The sequence below is a fragment of the Aspergillus luchuensis genome, chromosome 4 (genome assembly GCF_016861625.1).
Source record: "Aspergillus luchuensis IFO 4308 DNA, chromosome 4, nearly complete sequence".
NCBI classification, from domain to species: domain Eukaryota; kingdom Fungi; phylum Ascomycota; class Eurotiomycetes; order Eurotiales; family Aspergillaceae; genus Aspergillus; species Aspergillus luchuensis.
Window position 1 is genome coordinate 832935 of NC_054852.1, and position 16849 is coordinate 849783.

Here is a 16849-nt window from a genome sequence, read left to right on the forward strand (position 1 = left end):
GGGGTATGTCCAACCTCATGCGGGGAAGCTTAATCTACCCGCGGCTGGTCAAGCATCGCCCAATCCTCTTTGCGCGGCACTACTGTTCAACCAGAAAGGGCAGATCAGGATCTATCCGGAATGGCGGCCCCAGGCACCCATCGGTCCATTTCGAGGTGGGGATGCCTTATCTCCTTAACGCTGCCTTATCAGGCGTTACTAGCCAATCAGGAGGGAGGACCGCCTCACCCGCCTGGACATTCCTGTCTGGTGCAAAACCACCGGCTTATTCTGCTGCGCGGCTTTCATCCCTTGATGATTGCTGAATGGATCGCCTTCCAGAAGCTTGTCGAGGAATGTCTCACGTGGTACGCCCTCTTGCCTTGGCTGCCTGCCAAGATGCCTGTCCCGATCACAAGGCGCTCCCACCAGCCCTTCACCGATCATCCTTGCCCTTCCGTGCAGACACACTATTGATTTGATGCTTTTGCTTTTGCTTCCTCCCCCTTTGGGGTTCACGCCTGATTAACTATTTGAGCTGGCCCTTGTCCGGCTGACCAGCCCACCATGCCAGGTCCTGACAGGCTTGATTTGACCTCCCCCTTATCCTCTCTGGTGTAGCAGTTGCCGTTCTCACCACGGCCAATCTACTTACTACTACCAGTGCATAGCAAGCAAATCAGTCTAATGCAGAACTGAGTGAATATATACCATACTACTATTGCCATCCACTTCCGCTCTTCGTAGACGTCACTCACCTGCCATGCATACGATTCCCATCACCGTTTCTTTATACGCCTTCCTAGCGACGACCTTTCTGTTCTCCTGCTCCGCTTATGTTGCACAGGCACCGCTTAGCGATGACAAGTGCACCGAAACAACGGTGGCCATCTTGTAGGAGCTCCCCACTAAGATTAAATATCGCGCTGGAGCTTAGCGTCTAACGTTAACAGGGGTGGAGGGATGGCCGGCATTGCCGCTGCAGTAGGTGACCCTCAGGCCCCCTACCCTAAACCCCGACCGGCAATGCTCACCAAGACCACTAGCAAGCCTTATCCAACGCATCTATCGACGACTTCATTATCCTCGAATATCGCCATACCTTAGGTGGTCGTGTCTGGCATACCGACTTCGGGAAGGATAAGCAGGGCAAACCATATGTGATTGAGCTAGGAGCCAACTGGGTATGACAACCTACACCCTGTCAAATCAACATCCGCCTCACCATTAAAACAGCTCCAAGGACTCGGCTCTGAAGCCATCGAGAATCCAGTCTGGGCACTAGCCAAAAAGTACCATCTGAAAAACACTTACTCCAACTACAGCTCCATCCGAACATACAACGAGACCGGCTACACTGACTACCGCTATTTACTTGACGATTACGCCCAGGCCTACCACATTGCTGCCCGCAATGCCGGCCGCATCCTGACGCAGAACCTGCAAGACCAAACCGCACGCACTGGGCTCGCCCTCGCTGGCTGGAGACCACGCAAGAATGACATGGCCGCACAAGCCGTGGAATGGTGGAGCTGGGGTATGAACAATTACCGTTAAGAGGGGGAACACCCAACCCTTTTTACACCCATCGGGATAACACCAACCCTATCCCATCTCCCACACGGGACTAACGCATATCCCCTCAATTAGACTGGGAAGACGCACACACGCCCGAAACCAGCTCGCTGGTCTTCGGTATCGCCGGCGAAAACCTAACCTTCAACCAATTCGGCAAAGCCAACCACCTCGTCCTCGATTCGCGCGGATACAGCACCATCATCGAAAACGAAGCGCTCACCTTCCTAGCCAACCCCTCCGATAGCCGCCTACGTCTCAACACCCGTGTTACCCGCATCGAATACTCCCCAAGGGGCGTAACAATTCACACCAAGGACAACAAAAACAGCAACACCTGCATCCGAGCCGCCTACGCAATCTGCACCTTCTCCCTGGGCGTCCTCCAGAACAAAGCCGTGACCTTCGACCCACCCCTGCCGTCCTGGAAACAAACCGCCATCGAAAAATTCAACATGGGTACCTACACCAAGATATTCATGCAATTCCCGGAGACCTTCTGGCCCACAGACACACAATTCTTCCTCTACGCCTCCCCAACAACAAGAGGCTACTATCCCGTCTTTCAATCCCTCTCGACAGAGAACTTCCTCCCCGACTCAAACATCCTCTTCGCCACTGTCGTCGACGAACAAGCCTACCGCGTCGAACGCCAATCCCTGACCCAAACCAAAGACCAAATCCTTGATGTCCTGAGAGAGATGTTTCCCGACAAGGACATACCCGAGCCTACGGCGTTTACTTACCCCCGCTGGACGAACGAACCCTGGGTCTATGGCAGCTACTCCAACTGGCCGGCGGGAACGACCCTCGAAATGCATCAGAATCTGCGGGCGAATACGGAAAGACTCTGGTTCGCAGGGGAGGCGACTAGTGCCCCCTATTTCGGGTTCTTGCATGGGGCGTGGTATGAGGGACGTGAAGCGGGGGATAATGTTGCCGCGCTGTTGCAGGGAAGGTGTGCGGAGGATATCACTCGTACTGCTGGTACTAGTAGCACTAATGGGGAAGAGGAGGAGGAAGTGTGTGGGGAAAGGGTGTTTTATGACCAGTTGAATGGGACTACGCCGTTGGATGCGTATAGTCGGATGAATGGGTGGCCGGCGGTGAGTTACTACTAGTAGTAGCATGGTTGGTCTCTTGTACATCTGCTTCATTGTCGTCTTGGTTAGAATGGATGGATGAATGGCGTTGGGGTGGGAATTGACTTTGTTAGAAATCTAGTTTCAATTTGCGTTTATGTAGCCCAATTATTTGCAAAGACATATCAATTGGCCTGCTGGCCCAATGGTAAGGCGCTTGACTACGGATCAAGAGATTGCAGGTTCGAATCCTGCGTAGGTCATTTCTTTTTTATCATTTCTTTTTTGCCTGTTCGCTTAGCGGGTGGGTGGACTACTATCTCATGCCGTCTTGTGGTCTGGTGGGGCGCCTTCCGTGCGAGATCTATCGCCGGGAGAACGGTCAAATCTGAGAAGTAGTACTCCGTACAGGTGTCTCTCTGTGGCTTCACTCGTGTTCAGCTGTGGCACTATTATGATTATGTCAAGTAAATTGGCATTCCTAGACTTGTCCCAGTATACGTCCTATGCTTGTAGTCTTTTGGTATGGCGCTAGTGCTAGCTAGAGTAGTTCAATCTCAATTCAATTCGATCAAATTATATATATTTCTCGAAATACTCCTACTTATCTGCTACACTCGTGGTTCTCCAACCAGAACGAGCCTCACTGTCTGAAGCAACTTCATTTACCCTAGTCACTGTTGCATCAATCATTATCCTGTGTTCTCCGCTATGGCTACCTCAACCATTTCCGACCGCATCCTTGCATCATTCGCCATCTCATTCATAAAGGCACTCGGAGCACGCACCTCCTTCCTCAAAACAAACATCAATGTAGGAATACTAAGCGACAGTACCAAGCCAAAAAAAAAAAAAAAAAAAAAAAAAAAAAACCAAGTAGCGTACACGCCCACTGATATCGTAGCACCCGGTACATGGTCATACTGCAAGTGGCAGGAAAGCAGAGCAAATATTCTCTCCCGCAGCAACAGCACCCATGGCACTTACAGAAAACTGGCTGAAAAAATCAACCACGTAGTTCGACACTCCCGTCACGACGCATACATGGTAGAATGCCAGGCCACAGTGACTGTCCCGATATACATCGGTAACCGATTTGGTCCTGGAGCTTTCTTTGAGACTTCGGAGACTTACGGAAGATTGACTACTGGTATTTGGTAAGAAGAAGCATATTCCTTACAAGGAATGTTAGCCTTAGTCTATTGAGCCAAGACGGCTAGAACACCATCTTACACATAGAATGTTGGGGTTATATTGCAACAGTGTGTCCCCATAATTTATGACAAGGATGAGGACCCAAGCCTAACTTATTCTGGTGAAAGATTGGAGAACCGGGAAGAGATGTACAGATGTCCGCTTTCGGGTCGATGATCTTCACTGCACAACTTTTCGAGAATCCGACGCTTCAGTAAAACCCGAGGGTATCTCGGGAAGGGAACCCGAAGGCATACGTATTTTGTAGCTTGGGTCATTCCGGTGGACAGTCTGAATGAAATCCCGTGTCCGTTTGTCGCACCTGCTCTCCCAGGGATACAGTGAGCGTAGGGATAGCCAACTGACAGTTGGGCTGTGCACCGCCGGATTGGATCCGACTGTAAAATAGGCCGCAGAGGTGGAGCTCTTTAAAGTCCCCCTGAATGCCACTCTACACACCTAGGATACATCAAATTGTTAAAATTAATTGTCATCACTATATCATCCTTGTCATCATGACTAGCCACTTCTCATAAGCGTCATTACAACGGCATCATATCATATTCTGATGCTGGCTTTTCCCACTCTAGATACCCGCACCATAAGTGGCGGCACATCCCATGTGCCCCATGAACGAAGACCTGTGAGCCAGGGGCTGATATCATCAGATGCAAGTTCGCAGTTGAACTCTGTTGCGAATTTGCAGAATACTACCTTTGCCATGCCATATGCCATGCTATTTACATATCAACCAAAGTTCATGTATGATAGATAATAGGTCAACTCACTCTTGGCCAATACAACCCCGCGGTCCTGTCGAAAAAGGATGGCATGCCGCTTTGTTATCTTTCTGGTACGGGCCTTCTGCACCCTCTAGCCAACGATCAGGAACAAACTTTTCAGGGTTCCAGAAGTGGTTTGGGGAATGTGTGGCTGCAAAAATTGGAATATAGACTCGTGTGTTTCCTGCGACCCAGTGACCGGCTATGGGTGCCCCACCTGGAGGGGCAACACGATGTATAGCCCCGGGGATTGGGGGGTACATTCTTAAAGCCTCCTTGATACAAGCATCCAAGTAAGCAAGTTTCGATACCGATTCCAGAGAGACCTGGCTCTTATCGTGGAATTCTGTGCGAATCTCGTCTTTGAGACGCGCAAAGCACTCGGGGTGCTGGAGGAGGCACGCAGTCAAGAATGTCATGAGGCCCATGGTTGTTTCTGCTCCTCCAAGCATCATGATGTGAGCATTGGCACGAATGTCCTTCTCAGTCAAAGCTGAGCTGCGACTGTTGCGAAATGTAAGACCGATAAGGTCAGGCTCGTCGCTTTGGATTTGAAGTCGATGGTCTATGAGGTCATTCGAAGGCTTGAAGTATGCCTTGCGGAGCCATTTTGACATCCAGGGTATGGTCCACCGGAGCAAAAGGTTGATCCAGGTGAAGTCAGCGAGAGCTGATAGTAAAGTCGAGGCTTTTATCAGTGCGGGCTGGCTGTGTACCCACGATTTACGTGCTCCTGTTCGCAAGACGCCCATTTCCTCACCGTACTGAAAATGCCCAACAATTTCAAAAAGCGTGTAATGGAACATATCGCGTATATTCGTGATATGCCCTTCCATGCCGGAAAGGGTTTCAACGAGAGCGTCACCATACTTGGCTAGGATTGGTTCCTGGCGGGCTAAGGCTCGCCGTGAAAATGCTGGCGCGTAGGCTCGCCGAATTCTTGGGTGATCTGTCTCATCGGCTGCTAGGATAGAGGGCCGATTGTCATCATCTTCAAGATATCTGAAGAAATCAGACCCTCTCTTCATACTTTGTGGCACCGTGGGTGAACTGCTATATATATCCTTCCAGGCTTGTTCGTCGATAAAGCTCAGCTCATTAGGAGCGACGCGTACGACTGGTCCATACCTCAGATGAAGGTTGTGGAGCCACTGTGTTTGATTACCCTTCAGAGAGGCGTAGGTTACGGGGATTCTGCTGGCGGCTAGCGTTCGCGGGCCGGGAAAGTCTTTCAGTGGATGAATAGATAGGTTATAAGTAACCACCGACAAGTACTATAGGCCACCCTCGGACTTAGCTCTCTCGATCGCTTATGCAGCTTCGCGGAGATAACAGCCTCGGGCAACATACCAGGAGTATTACTGTTGCCACAAGGATGCTTAACACGTTGTCTTCCGCCATCTTAGCTCTGAGTTTAACATGCGCATATTCTCTTAACGATCCCATGAAGAAGCTATGTGAAAAGTTGAGCTAGGTAGAGGACAGACAGAGTAAATATTGCAGGATAGGGGATTGACCGCTCTGTCAAAGAGGGGAGCTTGACTAGATATTCTCAAGCCTGAATGACTGCACTTTGATAAGACATTGGACGTTATCAATATCTAATATACCAATGACAACTCTCTAACAGGACGAACTAGGAATGTGAAGAGGATACTGCCGTGAGGTTGTGCAACCAAACACATCACTCTCTTTACTCCTTGCAGAAACTACCACTGGGACCGCGAGAGATACCCTGATCCTACCATACTCAGGGCGGTATGCCGACCATTGAATCACAGTGCTTAAATAGTATGGATGCAGCTTTGTCATACAAGGCTCTGTATACCAGTGAGGTCAATCGCAACCCCCCCCCCCTTGCTTAATCCGACCTCAACAGTCATGCCGGTTGAACCACGATAATCATCATTATTAAGAGAATAATATCTGATGTATGATTTTTCTCGATATTCATAAGTCAAGCGTGGGAATCATTGTGGATAAGAAGCACTTTTTATCAGGGGAAATCTTTGTGGCTCGGAGACTTGCATCAAAAAGAGCCTCCATCGACCGCAAAGATCACCATGTTGAGAGAATACATATCTACAGATAGTCATGACCCCACACTTACTGATCTTTTTCTGTTCTCTGTATGCTAATTATGCACTTACTATATTTGACAACTATCGCATGAACACTATATAATGGCCCAATCGTTTCCTCTACATCGTCTCACACAGCATAGCCTTTTCTGCATGTCTACATTCTATTGACAGTATTACTCACACTCCGTCAGTGCAACACAGCTGCGTGCATATCCCTGGGCTCACCCCAATGCCAGTTGCATCAAAGGACATGGCAATACTGAAGTTTCCACGAACACCATTATTGTCTCACAGAATGCGCGATCAAACCGATATGACAACCTCATGACGCAACGAAATCCTCCTTGCAAGAACCCAATAGTACCGATTTAGGAAGGGCAGAACATCCACTATATGTAGATTCCTACAACTTATCAGTACCTCCCACAACCCCATAACTATCAGCACCGCATCGCAACAATGACAAAAGCCCAACCCCCAGTATCACCAGAAGAATTCTTTAGATTCATCACACCCTTCTTGAACGAAATCTGTCCCAACCTCCCACCCTTCGCGCCCGACGAAGCCTTCAAAAACGAAGTCTTCAACAAATTCGCGGCCGCCTCCGGCCTCCCAGAAGACACCATTCCCCACTTCGTCAACACAGGAGAAGTCCTAACACGGTGCTTCTACCCCAGCCTTCCCCGAGATCTACAGGTCTCCATAGGAGTCCTAACAGCATACGTTTTCTCGATCGACGACCAATGCGCAGATCCCGAATTCCGCGAGCAGCTTAAACCCTACCGCTCCGTCTTTCTTGGCAAATCCAGCACCAATCTGCAATACATCAAGGGACTATACAGCATCCTTCACGATATAGTTAGTCACTATGAATGGTATGCTGGCGACATGATCTTCAAATCAACCATGGACTTTGTGAGCATCAATATCGTGGAGGCAGAGCGGACGGGTGATTTCATGGTATCTCCTTCTACCAAGTTGTTTCCGGACTTTTTGCGACAAAAAAGTGGTATTGGAGAAGCTTATGCGTTTTTCTACTTCCCTGAGAGTGACTGGAAGTTGGGGGATTATTTTACGTTGATCCCTGATATAGCGGGGATTATTGAGCAGTTGAATGATGTGTTGTCTTTTTATAAGGAGTCTGTTTTGGGAAATGAACCCGGGACGTGGATCAGGCAGACTTCTGTTTGCAGGGGGATTTCTGAGTATGAGGTTTTCCAGGAGAGAGTGGATCAGTGCTTGGGTAGTATCCGGAGACTGCGTGCTGCATGTGAGGGCAATCCGAGACTGCTAAAGACAGTCAACGAGTTTATCAAGGGGTATCCTCTATTCCATCTTAACGCGGGGAGGTATAAGCTGGATCAATTTGGCAGTTATGACGGCTGGGTTGAATGAGAAAGCCTTTGGTGGAAATTAGAGGACTCGATAGACCGAAGCATTTAGGATCAATTGAATTTAAGGGTGGTGGAACTAAGTCAAAGACTTCAATTCTTATAATAGTACACTTCTGTCAACACCATGAAGAGAGACGTTCATTGCAATCTGGGTGCCCATCACGGCTTTATATAGGGACAGGGCCGCGATGCTCAAACTTTCACAGCAAGACTAGGAGACCGTTTGGGAGGCCTGATAGAGGGCAGCCCTTTGATTACATTCCTGATTATGAGGTGTAGGCAAGTGTCACACCTCCTCCAAAAAATAATCACTTATTTCCAAGCCGAGACTTAGATTAGGTGGGAAGAAAGACCCTATAATCTGCCCTGTGCTTGGATCATAAGGAAGGCCCTCATCGTAAGTATCCTGAGCATTGGTATCCTTGTCCGTTTGCATCAGACCAGGACTTTCTGGAGGAGGTTGGCACTTTACATGGGCTTCCAGAGTATTTGAAGAACCTAAAAATGGTGAAGGACCGCTTCCAAATTCACTGGGGCGCGAGTCTGGAGTAGACGAAAGTCCGGTTGGTCTAGGTCCAGGCGGAACAGAAATGCCGACATCACTTGGGATAGGGTGAATAGGTAGATTCACTCCTGCATATTTTTCGATACGGCGTAGTAGGCATTGGCATAGTAAGCGAGCTTTCTCTGAGGCTGCGTTGGTCTTTGCTAGTATAGCAAGCCATTGAAGGGCTCTTTCAGTCGCCTTAGAAACCATCGAAGCTTTCTCTGGAACGTGACAAACACCCAAAGACAGCTCTATCAAAAGGACTGTGGTTGCTTGAACAAGGAAATGCAGTATACACCACCACGGTGACATTCTGTACAGTGCAGCAGCATCTAGTCCTTCGGGAAATAGCCTCAGCATATGGCAAGCCGATTCCACGCACTCAGCTGCTGTTCTGTGACAGAAATCCTGCATTTTCAGGTCTGAAACCTTGCCTTCCTGCTCCGCAGGATAGCGGCGAAGGCATGGCCGTGTTATGCCAATTTTGGTGCTATAGAATAAAAATGCCAGGCTCATCCGGTGGGTAGATATCGAATGAGTGATCTGTGAGGACTGTGTCGATGTAAAATCATAATCTTTAGGAAGACTCAAAAGCCAAGATTCGATGTCAGAGGTGAGACCTTGTATGGCAAACTCTATCCCTATCCAAGATGTGCGCGCTGCTCCGGGACTGTAGAGCTTGGTCGTCATTTTCTTTGATATCAGCGTGAGCAGAATGACATGGAGGAAGTGCAATGATCCACAAGGAGGACTGGCAGTTGCGCCTGTAGCCTTTGGGGTAGCTATCGAGTGTTTGGCCTTCAGATCAAAAGTTAAACCGTTGCCTTCAGTCCCGTGTGACAGACGGAGACAGTTTATCACTTCATCCCTTTCGAAATCCTCTTCGTCAACTGGAACAGGCAGGGGTATTGTATATATAGTATCATCTATGAAAGACGGCCGTCCTGTGACCATGCTAAGTCGGTGATCAAGCATGTAAAGGGACCACCATACGCGATATCGGATCTCCCTGGAAGTATCCGAAGCCGACTTGCTCATGTTGCGCAGATGCAAACCAAGACCAAGGGCTCCACGAACAGCACCTCCACAAATTCTCCAAGCACTTGAATCATTTGTAAGCACTGACATACATGGGTAACTTGTATATACGGACATAGATGTACGTACCGGTTGATATGCCCCAAAGAAAGCATGTACAAAGCTGTTAGCCCTTCCACTTGTAATTGCTGTAGGTCAGGATGGTGAAAACTTCCATTATCCATACTCAAGACCGTTGCTCTTGAGAAATACAGCCAGTGATTATTCTTGTTCAATTGCCATTCTGCTTCAGAGATATAAGCATACCTAGCAGCGATTGCAAAGACTACGTTCAAGACTGCGAGCCACTTGTTTCCTGGGCGTAAATTGGCATTGTTGAAGAATGCACGGAACTGTGCTCCGAATGGTGTGGTCCCAATGATTGGAAAAGAAGGATGCACCCGGTCCAGATAGCAGTTATAGAGCTTTGAAGCTATATCCTTTGACGGCAGTGCATAAGGCTCTTGTCGCTCGATACTTGGCAGCTCTTGATCATCAACATGGTAATTCGAAGCGGATATAAGACTACCATCAGAGTTTTGCAGTAATATAGATTCTTTGGGAGTCCCATATCCAGTTCCATCGTTGACATCTCGTCCTAACGAATGTATCCATGCAATTTCGGAGCTTTGGCCAATGTAGCCCGTAGCCTGGGAAACTTCGTCCTTATTATAGTCTTCACTGATACAATCAACGCAGTGGCTGGAGTCAACGAATGGTGGCAACTGGGAGTTGGAGGTTGAAAGAGGTCTTTGAGTTCCGAGGAAGGGTGTTTGCCCATCAGGGGACAAGGCAGGACTGGGGGACTCCTCCTACTTCTAGTCAGTATAAGATCTTGGAGTAGACAGAGCGAAGTGGAAATAGCGAGCTCGATCGGAACAAGAGATATGGCTAAGGCTAAAGAGATGCGAGGAGTCTGTGTCCATACCACTGTCAATGCCAGGTTCATCAGCTGCTCATTCGTAAGCCCAAATCTGTTGCTCAGGTTCTTCAAAGCGTCTTCGTAAGTCCGTATTTTGGCCTCCAGACTAGCCAATTGCCTTGGTGTACCAATGCCTCTAAAATCAGTTGAGGATCTAGCTAGTCAGATGAAAACACACCTCTTGGATTTCTCCCTTTTACCATCTGTGTAGCAGCAGATGATGCCAGCCTCACGGCAGTTGCGACAACCGGACTTATCCCCTGTGCACTTTGTCTTTCTCTGTCTGCAGGATTCGCATGCCCGGCTCACGTGGCGACGATGAAACCTACCAGGGGTTGAGAATGTTTCCAAGCCTTCTGCTAGCCTAGGAATTGCCAACTTCCTGCTAGTCAAAATATGCTCCACTCTATGGGCGGACACCGCCTGAGACGCATTGCCCTTGAGATCCTCTGTTAAATTCGGGAATTGAAGATAGAGAAAAGGGTAAGTCGGATGGTCCTCACCACATCGCTGTAGTTGTGTGAATCGGTAGAGGATACCCTGAAGGTTGCTTGTTCTGGCCAAGGTGGATACTGCATTGTGTGGTGGAGGTTTAGGAATGAAGTCACAATCCTGTCCAGGCAATCATTAGTAGCTATTCTGTAGTAGAACCCTAAGGATCTCATCTTGATGTCACCCATTTCTGATACCTTAGAGGGCTAAACAATCGAATGATGATACACCAGAATAATTCAAGTGGAGTAGATAATGTTTACGGAAAAGAGTAGCTGAGCTGAGGGTGAATATATAGTTTACGACTGAGTTCTTCAACGAAAGTATAGAGATGTAACTTAGTCTGAAAGAGAGTGAAGCTAGTTCTCGAAAGAGTGATGTCTAATGGTTCAAGAAGAACCAAACCCTCAATCGGTTTCTCTCTCAACAAAATTTTACTAACAGAAAGCGCAGGTGGAAACCGCAGTCGTGGCTACCTTTCTCGTCTCTTTCTTTTTCCCACCAGCCGAGGATCGACCCGTCTGGTCTAGATGTTAGGTGCCAAAAGGTTGACCGGACAAGCGAGAACTCTAATAGGCCCGAAAGATACAATGATGCGTATTTGGAAGAACAGAATCAGTATCAGTTCGGTTTAATGAAGGTAAAGCCCTGCCAGCCTCGGAAAACCGGCAGGTGCAGACAGCGTATTCTCCATGATTTGCTAGTTTCTCTATGGGTATTGCTTGCTTCAGTTGTAACCGCAAAAGCCCATTCAACTGGCTCGAAGACAGTGTTATGTAATGAAGCTTGACGGGTTGGATCAAGATCGATTATGGAACAGTTCATCGTTGTATCCAGGCTGTCAACAGACGCGTTGGGAGTGTGAGATGGGCCCACGAGGAGGCTTTCGCCATCTTCATTGGACCAATAAACAGCAGAACAATGTGCTCACCTTGATTATCTCCTTTAGAGAACCACGGTCGGCCCCATTAGGGCCTGCACAGCATGTAACGTTCTCAAAGTTTCTCCGTTGTGTTAGCCGGTTTGGCCAAACTCTAGAAATGTCCCAGAGGATTTAAGTTTCCCCTGCGCAACTAATACGCATACAGAATGTATTTTCCACTCCACGGATGTGTGACATACTACAATCCCCAGTCTATCAAGGTGCCTATTCGGACCCGATATGCCGAAAATACTCCTGTATCCAGTTTATTCTCCCCTGGGTCAGTTACATGCAGCGGCGTAGGATGGTAGTAAAATGGTCCAAGAATATCCGCGTACACACCATGAAGATATCTTTTGACTATGGATACAAACTGGCGACGCCTTTCAAGAATAAGATAGTACTAAATGCATCACTGCCAGAGAAACAAATATGTTTAATGGTTTCAGAGAAGGAATACCCTTTGAAATGATTGTGTGGAAGTATTAGAGAAAAGAAGAAATGATCTTGAGAATTGCTTACTGGATGGATGGTACAATGCGCACCCACCCCGCATACTCACTAGTGTTTTCCAGGCAGCTACATATAATGAGCAGTACTACAGTGAAATTCGAGCGGGAGATACACTATCCGTAAAATCGTGACGTGTGATATTACCATAGCATCTCAATCGCTTCACGAAACAGCCTGTTAGTCCATCATTGTGGCCTCTCAGCCATAAGGAAACTTCATTGACTGTGCATAGTCTTGAGCAGAATGTTCTATAGTATGAAAATTTCTGACTTTACGTTACACTCCCATCTTACAATTAAAGCATTCCTTTGTCGATTGTCACCCTCCACATTTACCTAGTCAGATGCTACATTATCATGCCACTTTCCATGTAAAGTATGTTACCTAGTGCACGATGTCTGATCCACGGTACAGGGGCTGAGTTGAAGGCTCATGTTCTGCAGCCTTAGTACGCGTAAAAATGACGATGACATGATTATGGAGTATTATGCAAGGCTTATCATCAAGTCACAAACCTACTCTTATATGATATATTTAATCAATGCCTGGGAACTTACACGTACAGATGCGTCCACAGTTGCGACACTCATTTGTTGTATATCTTGCATTTTGTGTATATTTAGTTGTGATTAGCTGCGGCGACGACCTTCCTACGCCGTGGCCTGCGTTGCTTCATGTTTTACTGCGAGTTTTGAGGGTATTTCAGGCGTTCGGGGCCATATTCTTTGCTTCAAACGGTGAAGCACCTGCATAGCTAGCATCTTACTCAGCGGGCTCGATCAGGTATAAGAATATGAATTGAATTGAATTGAATGCGTCATCTTAGGTGATACTGATGAAGAAAGCTGAATCAGACAAGCATTTTTCTATATACCTAATTCACGACCAGGTACATAATACCCTCACAACCCAACAAACAACGTGGATGATATATACCATCCTGTTATCATATTATATCGATGTACTCATCCAGAACATATCACGTCATTGTAGAAGGGTGGGATAACCATAATATTGTACTTAAATGTAAGAAGCAAGTTCGCATCCAACCTGCCCAAATTACGCGGCATCCAAACGTCGCATATGCCTTGTTTGATGCCACCTTAGCAAAATCATATTTCCCGTCTGACGAAGTGGTTTCCAGGAGCAAGCTATGCACCCATAGTGGTATGAAAGGTCCCTGAGATCATCAAGGGTGTGCCTAAAGATTCTCCAGGCGTACCTTAACTTCAGGGCTTGAGCAGGGGACTTCCTCAGTTCCTTTCCAAGCACCTCCGGCCTTAAAATGCGGGCGTGGGCTGCTGAATTCTCGTGATCCTCATCCACTCGGGACGATGCATCTCAACTCAATCTGGACTACAATGGTGAATCATCTGGCATGCCGTCAGAGATGGTACAAGACTGAACAACAAAAGCCTGAAATCAGACCCGGGCTGTTGTCACTGCGCGTGCGTTGCAGCGCAATAAGCTTGGGTGATTGTATCTTCCAGTTGCACGCAAAGAAAGAAAGCACTGACACTGACGATAAATGGATCCTTGTTTCCAGAAGATCATTGCAGAGTAGAATGATAGCGAACGTTTATGGCGGACGTCAAAAATACGTATTCTCTTAATGTCATGCGCCAGGCAAGACCTGTTTGTGCTATGAAGTCTTCGCTCACGCCCGCCAACAGTAGCCCCGAACATGTTTCCCTCTGGCAAGAACAGTTCCATATTTTATATATCTCGTCGCACGGCAATCTCAGCTGAGCCTTCCGTGGAAGTTCTTCTCGCGTCATGACATAATATCGACCTGTGAACTGACACGCCATACTTAAAAATAGTTGGGCAAACTTCGTTATCAGCAGCCTCACTGAGATGGAATTGATAAGACACAAAAATAATTTTGACTTGCTGCCACGGAGGAGAAATCTACTTGGAAATATTCAGTCAACCTACAAATGAAGGACTGCGCAGAGCTGTGTCCATGCAACATCTCGGTCTTCGATATTCGCACGAAGACGCGGCTTCCATTACGATGGCCCAGTCTGGCTGAGCATATGGGTTTTTACAAGGATCTGAAAGCTCGTGGTTGAGGAGAACCATGTCTCTAGAGCATGATAATGTGAACTATCGAGAACGCGTTCGTCGTGCGCCTCAAGTTTAATGTTTGTCCGGGTCTTCAAGACTGTACTTCTGCCAGGTTCACATATACATGCGCTGGGATTGCGGAAGAGTGTACTATGTTCTTGAAGTATGCTTTCCCTGCGTCTTCAACCGAATAATTATGAAACAAGGTGGCAATAAACTACGGCATTATCCAATTACAAAACCATGCATGATGCTTGCTGCGCCGCGGACGTTGGCACATGCACAGAATAAGGCACAACAGGGGCCAGACTGGAATGTCCTAATGGCCATGACCTGTCAATGCCCTGACGCAGCCCCTTCAATAGAAAAACACTGAAAAAGATGCAATCTTTATTCTGGTAGCTTCAAGAACATAAATACAAAGTGAGCGAGCTCCGGAGAAATATTCCGGCTTTGTACAGCCACTGTTGCTATTCTTCCATGTGGTATATTCAACCGATGGACTCCTATGGCTGCCGGTGACGATATCACTACGCTTATAGTCTCTGGCAGGAACCGAAGCGGCCAAATTAGTTGACGAGTCAGTATGTCGTCAAAGTCTATATTAAGCCTGTGAATCATAATGATCCGTGGATAGAAGGAATTATCTGTGGGTTGAAGAACTATATCATCTATTCTCAGTTGCTATTGTTCTGGTTGCCGAGTATACCTTCTACAAGTTTCAACATTCTGTTCGACATTCATCATCTGAACACTTCGACCTATATACTATACTAGCAAGTTTATTACTTCATACTACAACTACACAACCACCATATCATCGGATACTCCACGGGAAACCATACAACGCTACTAAATTTCCGCCTGAAACACCTCAGACGCTGAATTCCCTAGAGAGCTCCTTCGTACAGGAAATTCTACTCTTCATCCACACCTACTCAACCAAACATCATTATCCATCTTGAAAATCTGCAAGATGTCTCCTACCCTTTCATACAACAGTTTCCGCCACTCCTTCAAGTCCTTGGATCGCATAATCCACCCCCGCAAGGGCAAAGATAAGGGCAAAACCAGAGCCCAGCACAATATATCATCAGCCCTAGAACGACTTTTCGCCAACACTGAAGAGGATGACAATGAAGAGTTATCTATCATTCAAATCACGGAGTCTACTTCTCAACTTCAGATCGAAGAACAAGATCCAGCCCTCAATACCCTCCTCCATACACTCTCCGTTACCAGAACTACCAGCACATCCGACAGCTCTACTCTTCTTCCACTTCTTGCTTCTGCCCTCAAGACTCTATCGACCTACACCCAGAACCACAAAGTCAACACTCTTCCAATCTATACCTCCCTCTTGCGTCATCTTGACACCTATATCAGCTATCTCATTTGGGATCATGAGATTCTTCTCACCGATGCAGAGATTATCTTTACTGCCTCCACGAGCCCAACTTCCGACCACCGACACAACATCATTCTCCAGCTGGAAGCTGTCTATGTCTCAAACTACGAGACATGCAAGACGCTAATGAATCGTCTCAATCAACTAGTTGATATAGAGATGATTGAACGTGCGGACTGGATATTCCCTCGCCAGACTGGCTGGGTAGAAGTGAGGAGAGAAGTTATAAGACTTGAAAAGACTCTGAAAGAAATCAGATGGGCTGGCAGGTTGAGAGACGTTGATTACGTGGATTACTAAATCCTTTCCGCCCAACTTCTCCCCGCTCTACTGCCTTTCCTGCTGTACCTCTCTCTTTCCTCATTTCCTTTCAACGGAGCTACTCTCTCTTTCTATGCCTCTGCGGCTTCAACTCTTTTCCCTTTATTTATCTTTTCCTCTCTTCTTCTTTCTGTCACTACTGCAGTTGGGTAAGCCATATACTGTCTCTCCCAGGGTGGGCGGTGGGAAACTTCCATATCATTTCTTCGTTTCTATCTTTTATTTTTTCTCTTTATTACTACCTCGGTTGAGAGAGCCCTATATTGGCTCTTTCAGGGTGGGTGGTGGGAACTTTTGTACTTCTCTCTTATCTTTTTTCTTTTTCTCTGCCTGTTCTCTCTGTTACTACCTCAGTTGAGAGAACCACATACTGGCTCTCTTAGGGTGGGTGGTGGGAAAAGTTTGTATTATATCTCCTTTGTTTCTTTGTTTGGATCTGACTTTCTTTCAATTGCCTGGTCTGTTGCCTGATACCCATGTACTTAGT

The 16849-nt window shown here is 47.2% G+C and overlaps 5 protein-coding genes across 5 annotated transcripts; 3 read left to right on the forward strand and 2 right to left on the reverse strand.

The window, feature by feature from the left end:
• Window positions 1-742: 742 nt before the first annotated feature.
• On the forward strand, window positions 743-2675 carry AKAW2_40313S (uncharacterized protein; the record flags this gene model as incomplete). The annotated part of the gene is made up of 5 exons (XM_041688627.1): window positions 743-873; window positions 933-963; window positions 1026-1163; window positions 1216-1516; window positions 1630-2675. The coding sequence occupies 5 exons, from the start codon at window positions 743-745 to the stop codon at window positions 2673-2675; spliced, it is 1647 nt and encodes a 548-aa protein (XP_041542393.1).
• A 1939-nt stretch (window positions 2676-4614) lies between these two features.
• Window positions 4615-5640, reverse strand: AKAW2_40314A (cytochrome P450; the record flags this gene model as incomplete). Its single annotated transcript, XM_041688628.1, has 1 exon — window positions 4615-5640. The coding sequence occupies one exon, from the start codon at window positions 5638-5640 to the stop codon at window positions 4615-4617; it is 1026 nt and encodes a 341-aa protein (XP_041542394.1).
• A 1515-nt stretch (window positions 5641-7155) lies between these two features.
• On the forward strand, window positions 7156-8091 carry AKAW2_40315S (uncharacterized protein; the record flags this gene model as incomplete). Its single annotated transcript, XM_041688629.1, has 1 exon — window positions 7156-8091. The coding sequence occupies one exon, from the start codon at window positions 7156-7158 to the stop codon at window positions 8089-8091; it is 936 nt and encodes a 311-aa protein (XP_041542395.1).
• Window positions 8092-8376: 285 nt separating this feature from the next.
• On the reverse strand, window positions 8377-11214 carry AKAW2_40316A (CeGAL family transcription factor; the record flags this gene model as incomplete). The annotated part of the gene is made up of 5 exons (XM_041688630.1): window positions 8377-9739; window positions 9805-10526; window positions 10643-10754; window positions 10815-11074; window positions 11140-11214. The coding sequence occupies 5 exons, from the start codon at window positions 11212-11214 to the stop codon at window positions 8377-8379; spliced, it is 2532 nt and encodes an 843-aa protein (XP_041542396.1).
• Window positions 11215-15609: 4395 nt separating this feature from the next.
• On the forward strand, window positions 15610-16341 carry AKAW2_40317S (uncharacterized protein; the record flags this gene model as incomplete). The annotated part of the gene is made up of 1 exon (XM_041688631.1): window positions 15610-16341. One exon carries the CDS (start codon window positions 15610-15612, stop codon window positions 16339-16341), a length of 732 nt encoding a protein of 243 aa, XP_041542397.1.
• Window positions 16342-16849: the final 508 nt, after the last annotated feature.